This window comes from Dermochelys coriacea, chromosome 8, assembly GCF_009764565.3.
Source record: "Dermochelys coriacea isolate rDerCor1 chromosome 8, rDerCor1.pri.v4, whole genome shotgun sequence".
NCBI lineage: Eukaryota > Metazoa > Chordata > Testudines > Dermochelyidae > Dermochelys > Dermochelys coriacea.
This window is the reverse complement of record NC_050075.1, coordinates 109,238,676-109,251,872: the sequence shown is the minus strand read 5'-3', so window position 1 is coordinate 109,251,872 and position 13,197 is coordinate 109,238,676. Positions and strand designations below refer to the sequence as shown.

At 44.3% G+C, this 13,197-nt stretch overlaps 2 protein-coding genes across 15 annotated transcripts in view; one reads left to right on the top strand and one right to left on the bottom strand.

Moving 5' to 3' along the window:
* Positions 1-263: 263 nt before the first annotated feature.
* EBNA1BP2 (EBNA1 binding protein 2) lies at positions 264-12,370 on the bottom strand. Of its 9 annotated transcripts, none has more exons than XM_038412200.2 (12): positions 12,047-12,154; positions 10,992-11,031; positions 10,808-10,889; positions 8,090-8,158; positions 7,538-7,621; positions 5,203-5,369; positions 3,701-3,824; positions 2,370-2,459; positions 2,003-2,078; positions 1,614-1,707; positions 1,003-1,165; positions 264-596 (listed from the first exon to the last, which is right to left on the bottom strand). In XM_038412200.2, exons 4-12 carry the CDS (start codon positions 8,156-8,158, stop codon positions 549-551), a joined length of 915 nt encoding a protein of 304 aa, XP_038268128.1. In that variant the 5' UTR covers positions 10,808-10,889; positions 10,992-11,031; positions 12,047-12,154; the 3' UTR covers positions 264-548. The 9 variants fall into 9 exon arrangements, with proteins under 9 accessions (XP_038268128.1, XP_038268127.1, XP_038268125.1 ...); XM_038412199.2 differs by having other exon boundaries at positions 8,090-8,164; positions 10,812-10,889; XM_038412197.2 differs by having other exon boundaries at positions 8,090-8,164; positions 12,047-12,153.
* The window catches only part of CFAP57 (cilia and flagella associated protein 57), a 146,218-nt gene continuing 145,177 nt past the window's right edge, over positions 12,157-13,197 (top strand). For 5 of the 6 annotated variants that reach the window (XM_038412189.1, XM_043491334.1, XM_043491336.1 and 2 more), the window contains exons 1-2: positions 12,157-12,253; positions 12,429-12,607. In XM_038412189.1, the coding sequence (XP_038268117.1) occupies positions 12,451-12,607 (157 nt within the window). In that variant the 5' untranslated portion in view covers positions 12,157-12,253; positions 12,429-12,450. Of the gene's footprint in view, positions 12,254-12,428; positions 12,608-13,197 lie in introns of those variants that run through there. The other variant, XM_043491338.1, reaches the window with a different exon arrangement.

Genomic DNA, 13,197 nt, shown 5'->3' with positions numbered 1-13,197 from the left:
CTGGTTTCAGAGTAGTAGCCGTGTTAGTCTGTATTCGCAAAAAGAAAAGGAGTACTTGTGGCACCTTAGAGACTAACAAATTTATTTGAGCATAAGCTTTTGTGAGCTACAGCTCACTTCACTGTCTGACCTGGAGGCTAAATTCCCCACTTTTACCAAAGGCAGCTGTGAAGAGAGCTATGGGGATCCTCCAGTCCCAATCACAAAGAGGGACAGATTTCAGGTCCCTCCCTCAACACAACACTGAAGATAGGAGAACCAAATGAGCTCTATCCAAACTATTTAATGAGTTCACATATGCCAGGCCCAAGGCTTGAGAAGCAGAAAAAAATCTTGGAGGAAAACTAACAGTACAAAGGAATTAATTAGTGACTGTACATGCACTTCCACTGCAACCATTTGCATCAAATGGCACCATCCAGCTTGGTCTACAGCAGTTAGAACAGCCTGAAGACTTCAGGGTCAGGAGGAACACCACCTGCAATTCATACATACATAGAAACTAAACCAAAACCACTGGGGAGCAGGATCCATCCACTCAATCCTTATCAGGTTCGACTCTTCATTTTCTGCCTCATCTTTTTGCCCGGTCTCTTCTGTAAAAAGAGTGACAAATTTAGATCTCTGGTTTTGAGCCCCACCCCCTGCTTCTGGCCTTATAGCATGGGAAAGGGACCTTGTCAGAGCAATGATGCTCACCTTTCAGTTTTTCTGATGCAGGAGTTCAGGACACAGGTAGGGATAAACATGGTATTTTCTCACTCACCTGCAAAGCATTCCCTTTAGCATGGAACTTGCTTTCCCCCATTCATATCAAACCAACCTGCTCAGCCTTGCCCACCACCTAGTTAGGCTTGATCTCCAAATACGCAGCCCATAGCCCCCTATACACAGAGGTCATGTACCACTCCTAACACACATTTAGCTCTTCCCTCTGTGGCCAGGGCCTGTATCCCATTAATGCACAGGGTTGGTAATGTGTAGGACACACTTCTCACTCACATTGGAACCTTTTTTCCCTGCTTTCCCAGGGCCCTTGTTGTGGGCCACACTAGCCCGGAAGCTGGATACGTCATTGTGACTCTCCCGCGTGTTCCATTTTGAGCCTTTCTTCTTCCCACCAAAGCCAAACTTCTGATTCTTGTAACGCCGCTTTGCGTTTGGTCTGAAACAGAAACAACCAGTCATCTCTGCTAGGTCCCCACTACCCTCCCTCACCGAGCTTGCTTGAAAGCACACATGTGATGTGGGAAGCTCCCATCCAGCTCCTCCTAGGTGATGCTCATGTCACGCTAGATTCCATCAGATTTATTTCCGGCTGTCGAAAAGACCCATTTGTCTTCCTCTCACTGGAGAAGGGCAAAAATATTTAAGACACTCCACTCTCTGCCCCACCTTGTTTATAAGCAACTTTTCCTCTCTGCAAGTGTATGCTACCAGCAGCAACTCCTCCCTGAGGTGCATAAGATTGAACATTAGCATTAAGAGCTGGGAATTATCTGCTGCCATCTCGGGGATAGCTTGGGCCTGGTACTATCCTGAAAAATAGCTTTGTAGACTCAGATGGGGATATATGGGCCCCAGCTGCAATGCCTCCAACTTCCCCATCTGACCCTTTCTTTATTCGTTGACCGCCATCTCCTTCCTTCTTCTCTTGATGTGGTGGTGGCTGCTCCCCATCCAGGAAATCCAGCTTGTCAGAGAGACCTGCAAGAGCAGAACATTTGTGGAGCTGTTCCTTTGAATCAGACAGAAGAATTTCCAATGTGAGTAAGAGTTACAACATTAGTTAATAGCAGTTTTATCGCCCACTAGGCATTGTCTATTTAAGAGTCTTTGTGCTGCCACTACTGCTGCTCTGTGTATCTCCATGTTCAGCAATGCCCTTTTCCAACTCACTCCTCTCCAGTTTTGGCTAATGACACCCCACATGCTGCAGTGCTCTTATCTCACTGTCCTTTGCTCCCTCAGCACTCTCTTGTGGTGAGACTGATGACTTCACCTTTCTGGTATTTCTTGATTGCATTCAGCACAGTTGCTTTTTCCTTTTGCCTCTTCTGCAGAACCTCTGTTTGTACCTGTAACAAGAGATAATATGGGTTTTTCTCCCTACTGTATCACTAACCCTCCCAAGGGGCTCCATTTTCTTTATATTTTCCCCCTGCACACCCTCAAACAGGCACGGTAAACTGGCCAAACAGGGTCATGTTCAAGGCCCTCCTTCGCAGTCCCCAAACAGCTGGAAATGCTGTCCAAGATGTTTCACTCTCTGGGTTCCCAAACAATAGCTGGGATCACCACCCACAGGCTCCAGGGTCTTGCCACTGATGGATTCCCTTCTTGCCTGATAAGTTTCTCCCCCTCCTCACCTTTTTGCCATATTTTCTCAGTGCACGAAGCTGTTTTGCTTTCTCAGACTTCTCCATTGCCGCCTGTTTGCTCTTGAGCTTGTGTCGAATCTTATTAGGAAACGAAATAAATGTTCTTGTTATGCAAAGGAAGTTGTGGCTATGCGAACCATGAGATGGATAAGCCATATCAGTAGGGCCATAACTCAGGTATAAAAATAAAACATGTTGTAAATCTTTACACTATGCACTAAATGCAGTCTATATTTATTAAATCCCCAAGGTCCTCCTAAAGCTGCTGCCTAGACCCAGTGCCACATTCTCTATTGCATGTAGTGATTTTTAGATACAGCTTCCTCTCTCTCTCTCTCTCTCTCTCTCTCTAATAGGGTCAGATAACTCAAGTTTGGGAATGCTCACTGCAGAAACTCCTGGCCTTCTGGTTTTCTTCAACCCAGATTTGGCCAAAAGATTGTACAGAGGTCAAGTGCAGCCTCAACAGAACAAGCTCTTACTGAACAGATTGAGACAAAGCTATCACTTTTGCCCAATCCTTTTGGATTTATAGACGAGATTGAGCAGTTCCCCTAGAAGGGACCTGAATCTTGGATAATGTTAGTGAAATCACTGGCCTCTCCCTGCCACAGTATTCAATCTTTCCCCTTCCTCCTCGCCCCCAAACAATTAAAAGCTTTTACTGGACTTTAAGTAAGAATGCAATTATACAATCAATCCAAAGATTAGAGAGATTCTTAATGGAAAGTTCTGCGATATGTGGAGGTAACAATTGAAGCATAAGAATAAACCTCTGCTCTTCCAAAGACAACCAACAGTAACAGTAAGAAAAACTTGTTTAATACTGAACTGCTTCACAAAAAACCATAATTCCCTGGGGATAATGGTCAGGGCTTCAGCAAGATTCTGTCAGGTCATGAGAACATTGGGAAAAAGTCCTGTGTTTTTAAGATTATAAAAAACAATTTCTGTAATATGAACCTAAACAGACTCTGGATTAAAATATGTGATGTATCCAATTCACTCCTGACTCCCAATTCCCTACTATAATCATTTCTATTTCACTTTACAATTCCCCTGAGAGCAGACCATTTCAAAATTGTCCATTAAATGTGGTTTTTTGCACCCTCCTCTGAAGCATCTATTACAGGGCACTCTTGAAGACAGACTAGATCACTAGTCTGGATTCCATATGTGCTGACAGACTTCTCAAGTCTGACCATGTTTCACTGATGTATCATTGTTCAATCTTAAAGTTTGTGCTTTATGTAGTCTAAAACCTACACTCGGGAATCTGAGGGAAGAAAAGACGTCCAATCCCAATCCAAGTTTAATACCTTCTGCATCTGTTGGTCAGATTTGGCCATCTCTGCAAAGTAATCATCTGGCCTCCTTGTGGGGACTTTTTGGTGATGTAGCCAAGGCAGGGCCTTCAGCACCGCTGCCTGGGCCTGACGGTAACTGGGAAAACAATGGGACAGCAAGTTAAAGTTAACAGTAAGGTCTAAAGCACACTGGGCACTGATATCAGGAACTCTGTTCATATTAGCTATTTGATGCAAGATAAATAAAATTTACATAAAATCCCAAAACTATATCAAAGCAACATTAAAAATGCAAAGAGCCCAGAAATTAAGATGCCAACAACATTAACCGAGACACATAGCTCATGTTGTATTTCTATTCCTGTTTTTCTGGTTAACATGCAGTTTACAATTTTACAAATTGTACTGTAAAATGCAAACCATAAAATAGGCAGAATTGCAATGACACCAAGATGCTACAGGAACTTCCATTTTCACTTTGGAACCTTAGTCGTGTACTACAGGTATTTTTTAAACAAATTATCTGTTTAATTAGGCATGGAAATTAGTTACCGCCTTTGCAGCTGCTGCTATTTCACTGGAGACAGTTTTCTACAAGACTGGTTTAACAGGACAGCAATTCGTTTACATTGTGCAACTATCTTGGCAAGTTTAATATAGGTTTAGAATGTACAGAATACCACCAGGTACAAAAAAAATTGCAGTGCCCATGATTTTCTCATGTCCTGGAAATTAAGACAGTCTGGAGGATTTCATTGTATTTGTTTCAAGGAGATAATATCCCATGTGAAAATAGAGACCACCTCAAGACCTCTGGTTAGGAGGTCACAGATACAAAAAAACCCCCCATAAATTTTAGGATTTTCTACTGCCAACCATTACTAAAGTACCCAAGTGCCTTCCACACAAAATACAGCCTGATATGCTTTAATATATTTTTTTCTCCCTGAAGTTTAGATTTTGTAAGGAAGCAGTTCTCTAAAGAGAACTTAATATATTTGAATTGAATAAAAAAAAATTTTCTTGACAAGAAAATTCAACACTTATTTCATACTTAAATTTAAAGTTTTTTTTATCTACCCGAGATATAAATTATCTGAATATAAAGCACAATTTTTTAAGAGTCTATGTTAAGTAAAAACCAAGGTTTGTATTACTAAAATATTTTCTCATGATTGATCATTTTATAATCCAGGCCTGCCAAAAGAGGGTAAAGCACAAAATCTCAGAAGCCAAAACAGGGAAGGATTTCAAGCTTCAAGATGTCTTGTTCTATTCTGGAATATATTTTGAGGGTTTATAGCAGCATGACACATGGGTGTCGAGTGGTTACACATGTATATGCATTAGGGATTGAAAATGATGTGACATCGGCATGTGGATGGAAGGCACGACACTGATGGCGTGCAGTGCATGGCAAGATGTGATAGTGATGCAACACTAGGTTGTGTATGTGGATAGGCCGCGTGTGGTATGACTCTGGGGCCCCATAGGAGAATGCTGCCCCCTCTCACAAGCTCATCTCTCGCTGGAAGTCATCCTCAGGGTCGACGGTGGCTTTGTCAGGTGTGTGATATGAGGTTGGACTCATGACGTTTGGTGCCTGACCCAAGGTCACATCCAGCCTTTCCACCCAGGCTAGGTGCTGCTTGAATTCACACAAACATTGCTTCAAGCCATCCTAGAAAAGGAAGAACAACTCTATTAACAGCAAGACACAAAACAAGTTTGTCTTCTGAAGGTTAGCAATTCTATATGTCCATATTAGGATGGGCTGCCCCTTTAAGGGAGTTGGGCTCAACCTCACCCTTGACTTGTTAGCTGCCTCCCCAGGTGATGGCCTTTGAGGCAGATAAGACTGTCTGCTGAACTCAATTTAAGAGAGCAGCAAGATTCCTGTGGAGAGATAGGGTCAAAGAGGACCAGAGAAGGAGCGCTCCATACCAGCTAGATGCAAAGGCTACCTGCAATGAGGAGCAGGAGATGAAAAGCCTTAAGAAGCAGCTTGAGGAAATGCCAGGTGGCATGAATGGAGTTTTGGGGGAAAAAACTGCAGAGTGGGGACAGACTTGTTTTGACTTAACCTGACATTTAACTGTGATGATGTTTTAATAAACCAGACCTCAAGAAGGGGTGTTTGACTCAAGAATCTGGGTGTAGTTTGAGAACCCCGAGAAGGGGAAATGAGGCAGGGTCAAACACCAGATTGGGTCCATGATTTAAACAAGTGATTGTGTGATCTTATAATTTTGTTCCTTCCTTGCTTCTCACTCTTTCATGCAACAGCAACCTTGATTTTAGATTGTGGAAAGTACCCAGTACACTCCTGAGCATGCAAAAACAACACTATTAAAGAATCTAAAGTTAATATGACAGCAAATAAGTGTGCTTCTACAGGTATATCTACACTGCAATTGGGAGGTGCGACTGAAGCAAGTATAGACATACCCGAGCTAGCTCTGATCTAGCTAGATTAAAGCTAGCTCAAGTAACAATAGGAGCGAAGCTGCAGCAGCACAGGCAGAGGCTGCTCAAGTATGTACCCAGGGTGTGAGTGGGAAGAGCAAGTCCTTGAAGCTGCCCGTACTGCAGCAGCTTCACTGTTATTATTACTCAAGCTAGCTTTGATTTAGCTAGATCAAACCTTCCAACAACAGTGCAGACATACCCTACGATAGTGTTGAGCTGTGCAGACTGAATGTTGGGAGCAGTTATCTAATAATGCCAGGCAGGCACACACACCGACCAGCCAGTAATTCTATTGACCTTTTGCAAGTGCATTTTGGAACAAACTGGGCCCAGCCCAATTATTAAGCTCTCCACAAGCTAAAAATCTTCCTCCAGCAAGGTATTTTATTCCCTAAACACATGCCTGCCACACACCAGTTCTGTGTCCCCACAAGACCACTCCAGAAAGTGTTTTGGTATGTCAAATGCTGGTCTGGGAGAGCGAGTATGCACTAGGGAACTGCATTATGTAGTAATGGCAGTCAAACCATAGTTATGATGAACTCCTAATGGAAGCTCAGTTTCTGATTTTGGATCCACCCACATAAAGGATCATAAAAAAGACATATAATGGCTTCAAACTTGGTAGGTTAGCTTTATGGCAAAGGTAAAACATGTTCTATAAAATCTGAAGTGAACCAAACACTAAATTAAAACCCAAAAAGGCAAAGAAATGTTATTTTACTGGACTCCCTCAGCTGGGATCTACTTCCCAGGATCCTAGGGAGGAGGCAACAATTGGTAGAGCCCAGCAAATCTGCCAATATCCACTTTATATGCGCATCCCCGGACGATATTTGCAGATGGATGCAGATTCAAATTTTGAATCCGTGCAGGGCTCTAACCTTTGGTCCATGATATGGGTTGACTATCCAACCTTCTACTGTTTAATCATAACCCAAATACCTAAACCTCAGTATGGCCAGCTGAGTCTTCAACAACTTGAGATAACCTGATAGTTGCCACAGGCCATGAAATCGTAAACGAACAAATCCTGAAATCTACATGGAAGCTAAAGTCAATGAGTAATATCGACCTTGGTGTCTCAGCATTACAGCAGCGAAGAACATGATCAACTCACTTAAGGACTTCATAGTGTAAAAAGGAAATTGGTATGGCAGTACTAGTTCCATAACAAACCCAGCCTTTACCACTGCAGTGTTCCCCACCAAAGATGTATGAGATAACTGAATAAATTCTCTCAGAGTTTTTAATTCACTAACCTCTGTGATTCCTACAAGTAGCCACATGAACAAGACCAATCTTCAAAAGCAAACTCTTCCCATATAAGCACTTGCATGCACACACCAGAGTCACAGCCTACACAGACAAAGTACTCACCACATTGTTAAGAGTCTTCTTGTGCTCCTCAAGAACAACATTCAGTCCTGGCTTCAGGGCACCCCTGGAAAATGCTGCCTGGAGCTGCACAGAAGGAGACTGGTCACAGATTGGTCCAGAGAAGATAGATTATGTCCCTTGCCAGGGGCTGAACACTTGGGCCAAGGCAGGGACTTATCACTCATAAGCACATCCATAATCAGGAAAGCCAGCCTACTAAGGGGAGGGGATGAAGGCAGAACACGTCAGGGGCTCATACACCACATTGATGGACAGAGGATAAGAACTCGGATAAAAAATGTGAACTACTATCCACAACAGGCCCACAAGAGAGAAGAGCTGATCTTTCTCTGTTGACACCCCTCCCACACACAATAAGATGTGGTGAAACATTTCTAGTCTAATTGGGGAAGCTTGATGTTCTAACTCATGCCTCCTCTGCAACCCCCTTCATTGTGTAGTGTTAGGTGTTCTCATCCAGGGGAATCTGCACTCCTTCTTCCCTCACAGCATTGGGGAAATCTTGCTCAAGCTCCTTGGCATTAAGTTTACCTCTTTATCAGTGATGACCGATTCTTCTGACTCGGACTCTGACAAGGACTGATTTTCATAGTCTGCCATCTTTAACTTGGAGAAAGAAACAGATTAAGGTCATGTGTACTCTGTTCTATTCAGGTTCTCATACTATGTTCATCTCTATATCTACAGAGCTGCATAAGGATGGATGAGAGTCTGACTTGTACCCAGCCTGGCTCAAAAGAGATGATTGGTTGCAGAGTGGATGTGTCATGTTCCCTGTGCAGAAACATGATGCTAGATGCATAGAGGGAGTGTGCACATGTGCTTTGTTCCCCTGACAGGGAATTGCTGTCTGATGTTGCTAGTTCTGAAGTGCTGAGATTGAAATTCCTCCTCCAATGGATTTTTACTGCAGTGTTCACAGATATCATGTTCACAGCCCTGTTTTCAGACACACAGCTGTCCAGAAATTCTCATTTTTTAAATGCAGGGTCTCAACACAAATATTTTTTTTTCCTTTTGAAAGTTTGAGTAATATTAATTCAACCAATTTTTCATTTGTATGGAGGATGAAAATACTATTCTGCTCTCTGTGTATAGTTCCATATAAAAACCTATGTACTAAAGGCTATTATAACGCTGAACTTATTAAAGACTGAGGTAAAATTGTGTGCAACCCTAATTTTTTTTCCTTTTGCTTGTTACTACAAATAATCCTTCAAGTTACTATAAATGAAATCTAGGGGAAATAATTCTCCATTTTCTCTACAGTAGAACCTCACAGTTACAAACTGACCAGTTAACCACACACCTCATTTGGAACTGGAAGTATGTTATCAGGCAGCAGCAGAGATGCAACTCCCACCACTCACACACAAATACAGTACAGTACTGTGTTAAATGAAAACTACTAAAAAAATTAAGGGAAGCAGCATTTTTTTCTGCATAGTAAAGTTTCAAAGCTGTATTTAGTCAATGGTCAGTTGTAAACTTTTGAAAGAACAACCAAAACGTTTTGTTCAGAGTTACAAACATTTCAGCGTTGAGAACAACCTTCATTCCTGAAGTGTAACTCTCAGGTTCTATTGTATTTACAGCACTTTCAGCTAAGTCAGTTTCATTCTGTTCCCTGCCCATTCTACTCCTGGGGGGGAATTCTGTGTATCTGCAGATGCGCAGAATTAATCTGTCTCGCATAAAGAACACATTTTGCCTAGTTTCAGAGTAGCAGCCATGTTAGTCTGTATCCGCAAAAAGAAAAGGAGGACTTCTGGCACCTTAGAGACTAACAAATTTATTTGAGCATAAGCTTTCATGAGCTACAGCTCACTTCATCGGATGCATTCAGTGGAAAATACAGTGGGGAGATTTATATACACAGAGAACATGAAACAATGGGTGTTACCATACACACTGTAATGAGAATGACCAGGTAAGGTGAGCTATTACCAGCAGAAGGGGGGGGGGGGGGGGGAAGAAAACCCTTTTGTAGTGATAATCAGGTGGGCCATTTCCAGCAGTTGACAAGAACATCTGAGGAACAGCAGGGGGCGAGGGGGAGATAAACATGGGGAAATAGTTTTACTTTGTGTAATGACCCATCCACTCCCAGTCTTTATTCAAGCCTAAGTTAATTGTATCCAGTTTGCAAATTAATTCCAATTCAGCAGTCTCTTGTTGGAGTCTGTTTTTGCAGTTTTGTTGTTGAAGAATTGTCACTTTTAGGTCTGTAATCGAGTGACCAAAGAGACTGAAGTGTTCTCCGACTGGTTTTTGAATGTGATAATTCTTGACATCTGATTTGTGTCCATTTATTCTTTTACGTAGAGACTGTCCAGTTTGACCAATGTACATGGCAGAGGGGCATTGCTAGCACATGATGGCATATATCACATTGGTAGATGTGCAGGTGAACAAGCCTCTGATAGTGTGGCTGATGTGATTAGCCCCATGATGGTGTCCCCTGAATAGATATGTGGACACAGTTGGCAACGGGCTTTGTTGCAAGGATAGGTTCCTGGGTTTTCCACCAAATGCATCCGATGAAGTGAGCTGTAGCTCACGAAAGCTTATGCTCTAATAAATTTGTTAGTCTCTAAGGTGCCACAAGTACTCCTTTTCTTTTTGCGAATACAGACTAACACGGCTGCTACTCTGGTTCCTGGGTTAGTGGTTCTGTTGTGTGGTTGCTGGTGAGTATTTGCTTCAAGTTGGGGGGCTGTCTGTAAGTAAGGACTGGCCCATCTCCCAAGATCTGAGAGTGTGATGGGTCGTAATAAATGCTGCAGTTCCACCTTTTTCCCACCAGAGGCCGCAGTGGCGCCAGAACAGCCTGACGCATTCATGCGGCTGTTCTAGCGCCACAGTAGCCTCCGATGGGTAAAAGGCAGAACTGCAGCACTTATTTGGCAAAATCCATTTTATGTGGGAAAATATAAAATTCTATGCCCAGTGTGGCAGAATTCCCAAAGGAGCAGAGTTCATCACAGCACTCTGCCTGCGGAGCCAGGTTAGGACAGAATGGGGCACACAGGATTGCTGGGCGGGGGGGTGTACATCACAGACTGAGGTTCAGAATGGCTAGTAAGGGGGACAGACTGGAGCATGGGCTCAGGAGCTTGTGGGGTGACAGCATTGAGCCTGTGGATGGGCGAGGATGGCTGCAGAGATCCATGGGGATGGGGGCAGACGTGCCTGACTGAATGGGACAGGCTTCCCAACAATCCCCCCCGCCCAAGAAAAACCTCTCACCTACACCCAAGTTCACTCCCAGGGGCCTTCGCTCTCCCTCAGCTCCTCCTTTGCACGCTTCTGACAGGTGCAGGAAATAGTTCTGTATTGTAATTTAAAAGAATTACACAAAGTTCTGTATTAATATACCTAGTAAAGGAATCAATTTGCAAAAAAAAAACAAAACAAAACAAAGCAAACTTACCAGCAATTTTTTTTTCTGCTCTGCATTGCTACAGACATCCCTGCTGACAGATATTTTGAAATAAATTACCAAAATAGTTGTAATTATAGTGTTATTTTGACAAATAAAATATGCAGAATTTTGAAATATTGTGTGAAGAATTTTTAATGTTTTAGTACAGAATTCCCTCAGGAGTAACATTCAATTCATGTTCTCTATTTGTACGAGTTGTTCATTCCCTCTGAAGCTAGATGGACCTTTGGTCTGACCCTGTATGGCTGTTCTCATGTTTTCCACACAGCATAAAGGAAGGAAAACATTGTACAACCACAAAAGCTGGTAGTGGACTCAAAGACAGGGAGGGGTAACCTTTTTACACACCTTATTAAAGTTAACTACAGCTCAGATTCACAGCATCTCCCGTCTAATCTCTTTGAGTTATAGAAATTTTAGCCCGCAACACTGCAAGCACTCATACATACGTAATTTAACATATGAATAGTAAACTGAAATAAATGGGGCTACTGAAGTGCTTACAGGTATTCACGTAAGTGCTTATAGGATGGGGCCTTAGGCATCACCTGTAACGGCAAAGATTTCCGAATAGAAGCATGATTTTTAAGTAGTCAGTGTCCCGTTACAAACAGTGCAAACGCCGCTACACCAAGTGCTGGGTTACTGAAACTCTCGGAGAGCTGTTTTTGAACACCAGGACCAGGGCGTGCGGTCACCGCGCCGGCTGGAAGCGGAGGGGGGTAGCTCTGAAGGGGCGCCTAAGGGCCGGTCGGTCTGTTAGCAGCAGAGTAAATCCAGCGGGGGTGAGGAGTCTCCCCCCACGCCAGGACTAACTCGGCACCGATATACACTCCATCCGGGCCCAGGAAGACGAGTCGCAGCCCCGTACCAGCAGCGGGCAGGGCGGGAACCCAGAAGCTCGGGTCTGGCCGAGAAGGGGGCAGCACGGGCGGAGTCCCGCAGTACATGTGACATCAGCCCAGCGCGGGGGGAGAGCCTGCGGAGCTCGGTGGATAGAGACGCTAGGTCCCGCCGAGAAGGAGGATCGGTCCCGCTCTTACCTCAGCAGCCAGTTCCTTTCTGTGCCACGCGGACCCTCAGCACCAAAGACAGGCCGCTCGCAGCTCGCGAGAAACTGGCTTCCGGCCTCCGCCGCCGAGGTCTACTCACTTCCGCTTCCGGGTCAAACTCTCGTTTCTTGGGACTCGGTCTCCATGGCAACAAGCCGAGAGGCGCTTGAGGCACAGAGGATCGTAGGGAGCGCTCCGGTGTGTGGGGAACGGGTGGGGGCGCGAGGAGGGGAGGCTGACGGGAGGAGGGGGCTGAAGCGAGGAGCCGGTGGCGAAGAAGGGAACCTGGCGTGGTGGGGCGAAGCGGAAGAACGGGGAGCCGTTGGTACGGGTGGTGAGGTCTGTCTTATGCGCTGTATCTCTCTCCCAGCAGAACCCGGAGCATCGGGGACACCATGTCCGTGATTGTGGCTCAGTCTCTCCACATCTTTGGGCTCCGCTCTCGAGTCGCAAACAACATTTGTTACTTTGATGAACAGATAATAATATACCCCTCGGGGAACAGCTGTGTGAAATACCACCTAGAGCAGAAATGGCAGAAATTCATCCCAGGTAACACTCCTTCCCTCTCACAGACACAGTGCTGCTGTCTCTACTCGGACAGATGGAGTGTATCTCACACACTGGGTAGCCATTGGAGCTTTTTACACTCCTGTAAATTATTCACATGAGTAATCCTTTGATCTGTGCTGAAATGTTTGCAGAGTTGGGCCTAAGAGGATAGGTAATATAAAAAGAGTGGGAAGAGGGGTGCAATCAATATATATGTGTCTGACATACCAATAAAACAATGTTAAAAAAATAAGCTTGCAAAGTAAAGCATTCATAAATTAGGACATGCCAGAATTAACATTGCTTGTGCAAACTTAATTCAGTCCCAATTGTACATATAGAGCATGATATACTCTTTAATTACATGTTCACATTCTATTTGTTCTACAGGATCCTTACCTCATTCAGTGTACAAAATCCGGGAGCTGCAGGGTCCCCCCACTGCTCAGTGCGGCTGGGCAGCTGTGGGGGATTCTCCTGCTGCCCCCTCCGGCTGGGCAGTTGCAGGGTCCCCCCACCAGGGTGGGGGCTGGGAGCTGCTGGGGGTGGGAGGGGAGCTTGGAGCTCCAGCCCGGGGCCAGAAAATCAGA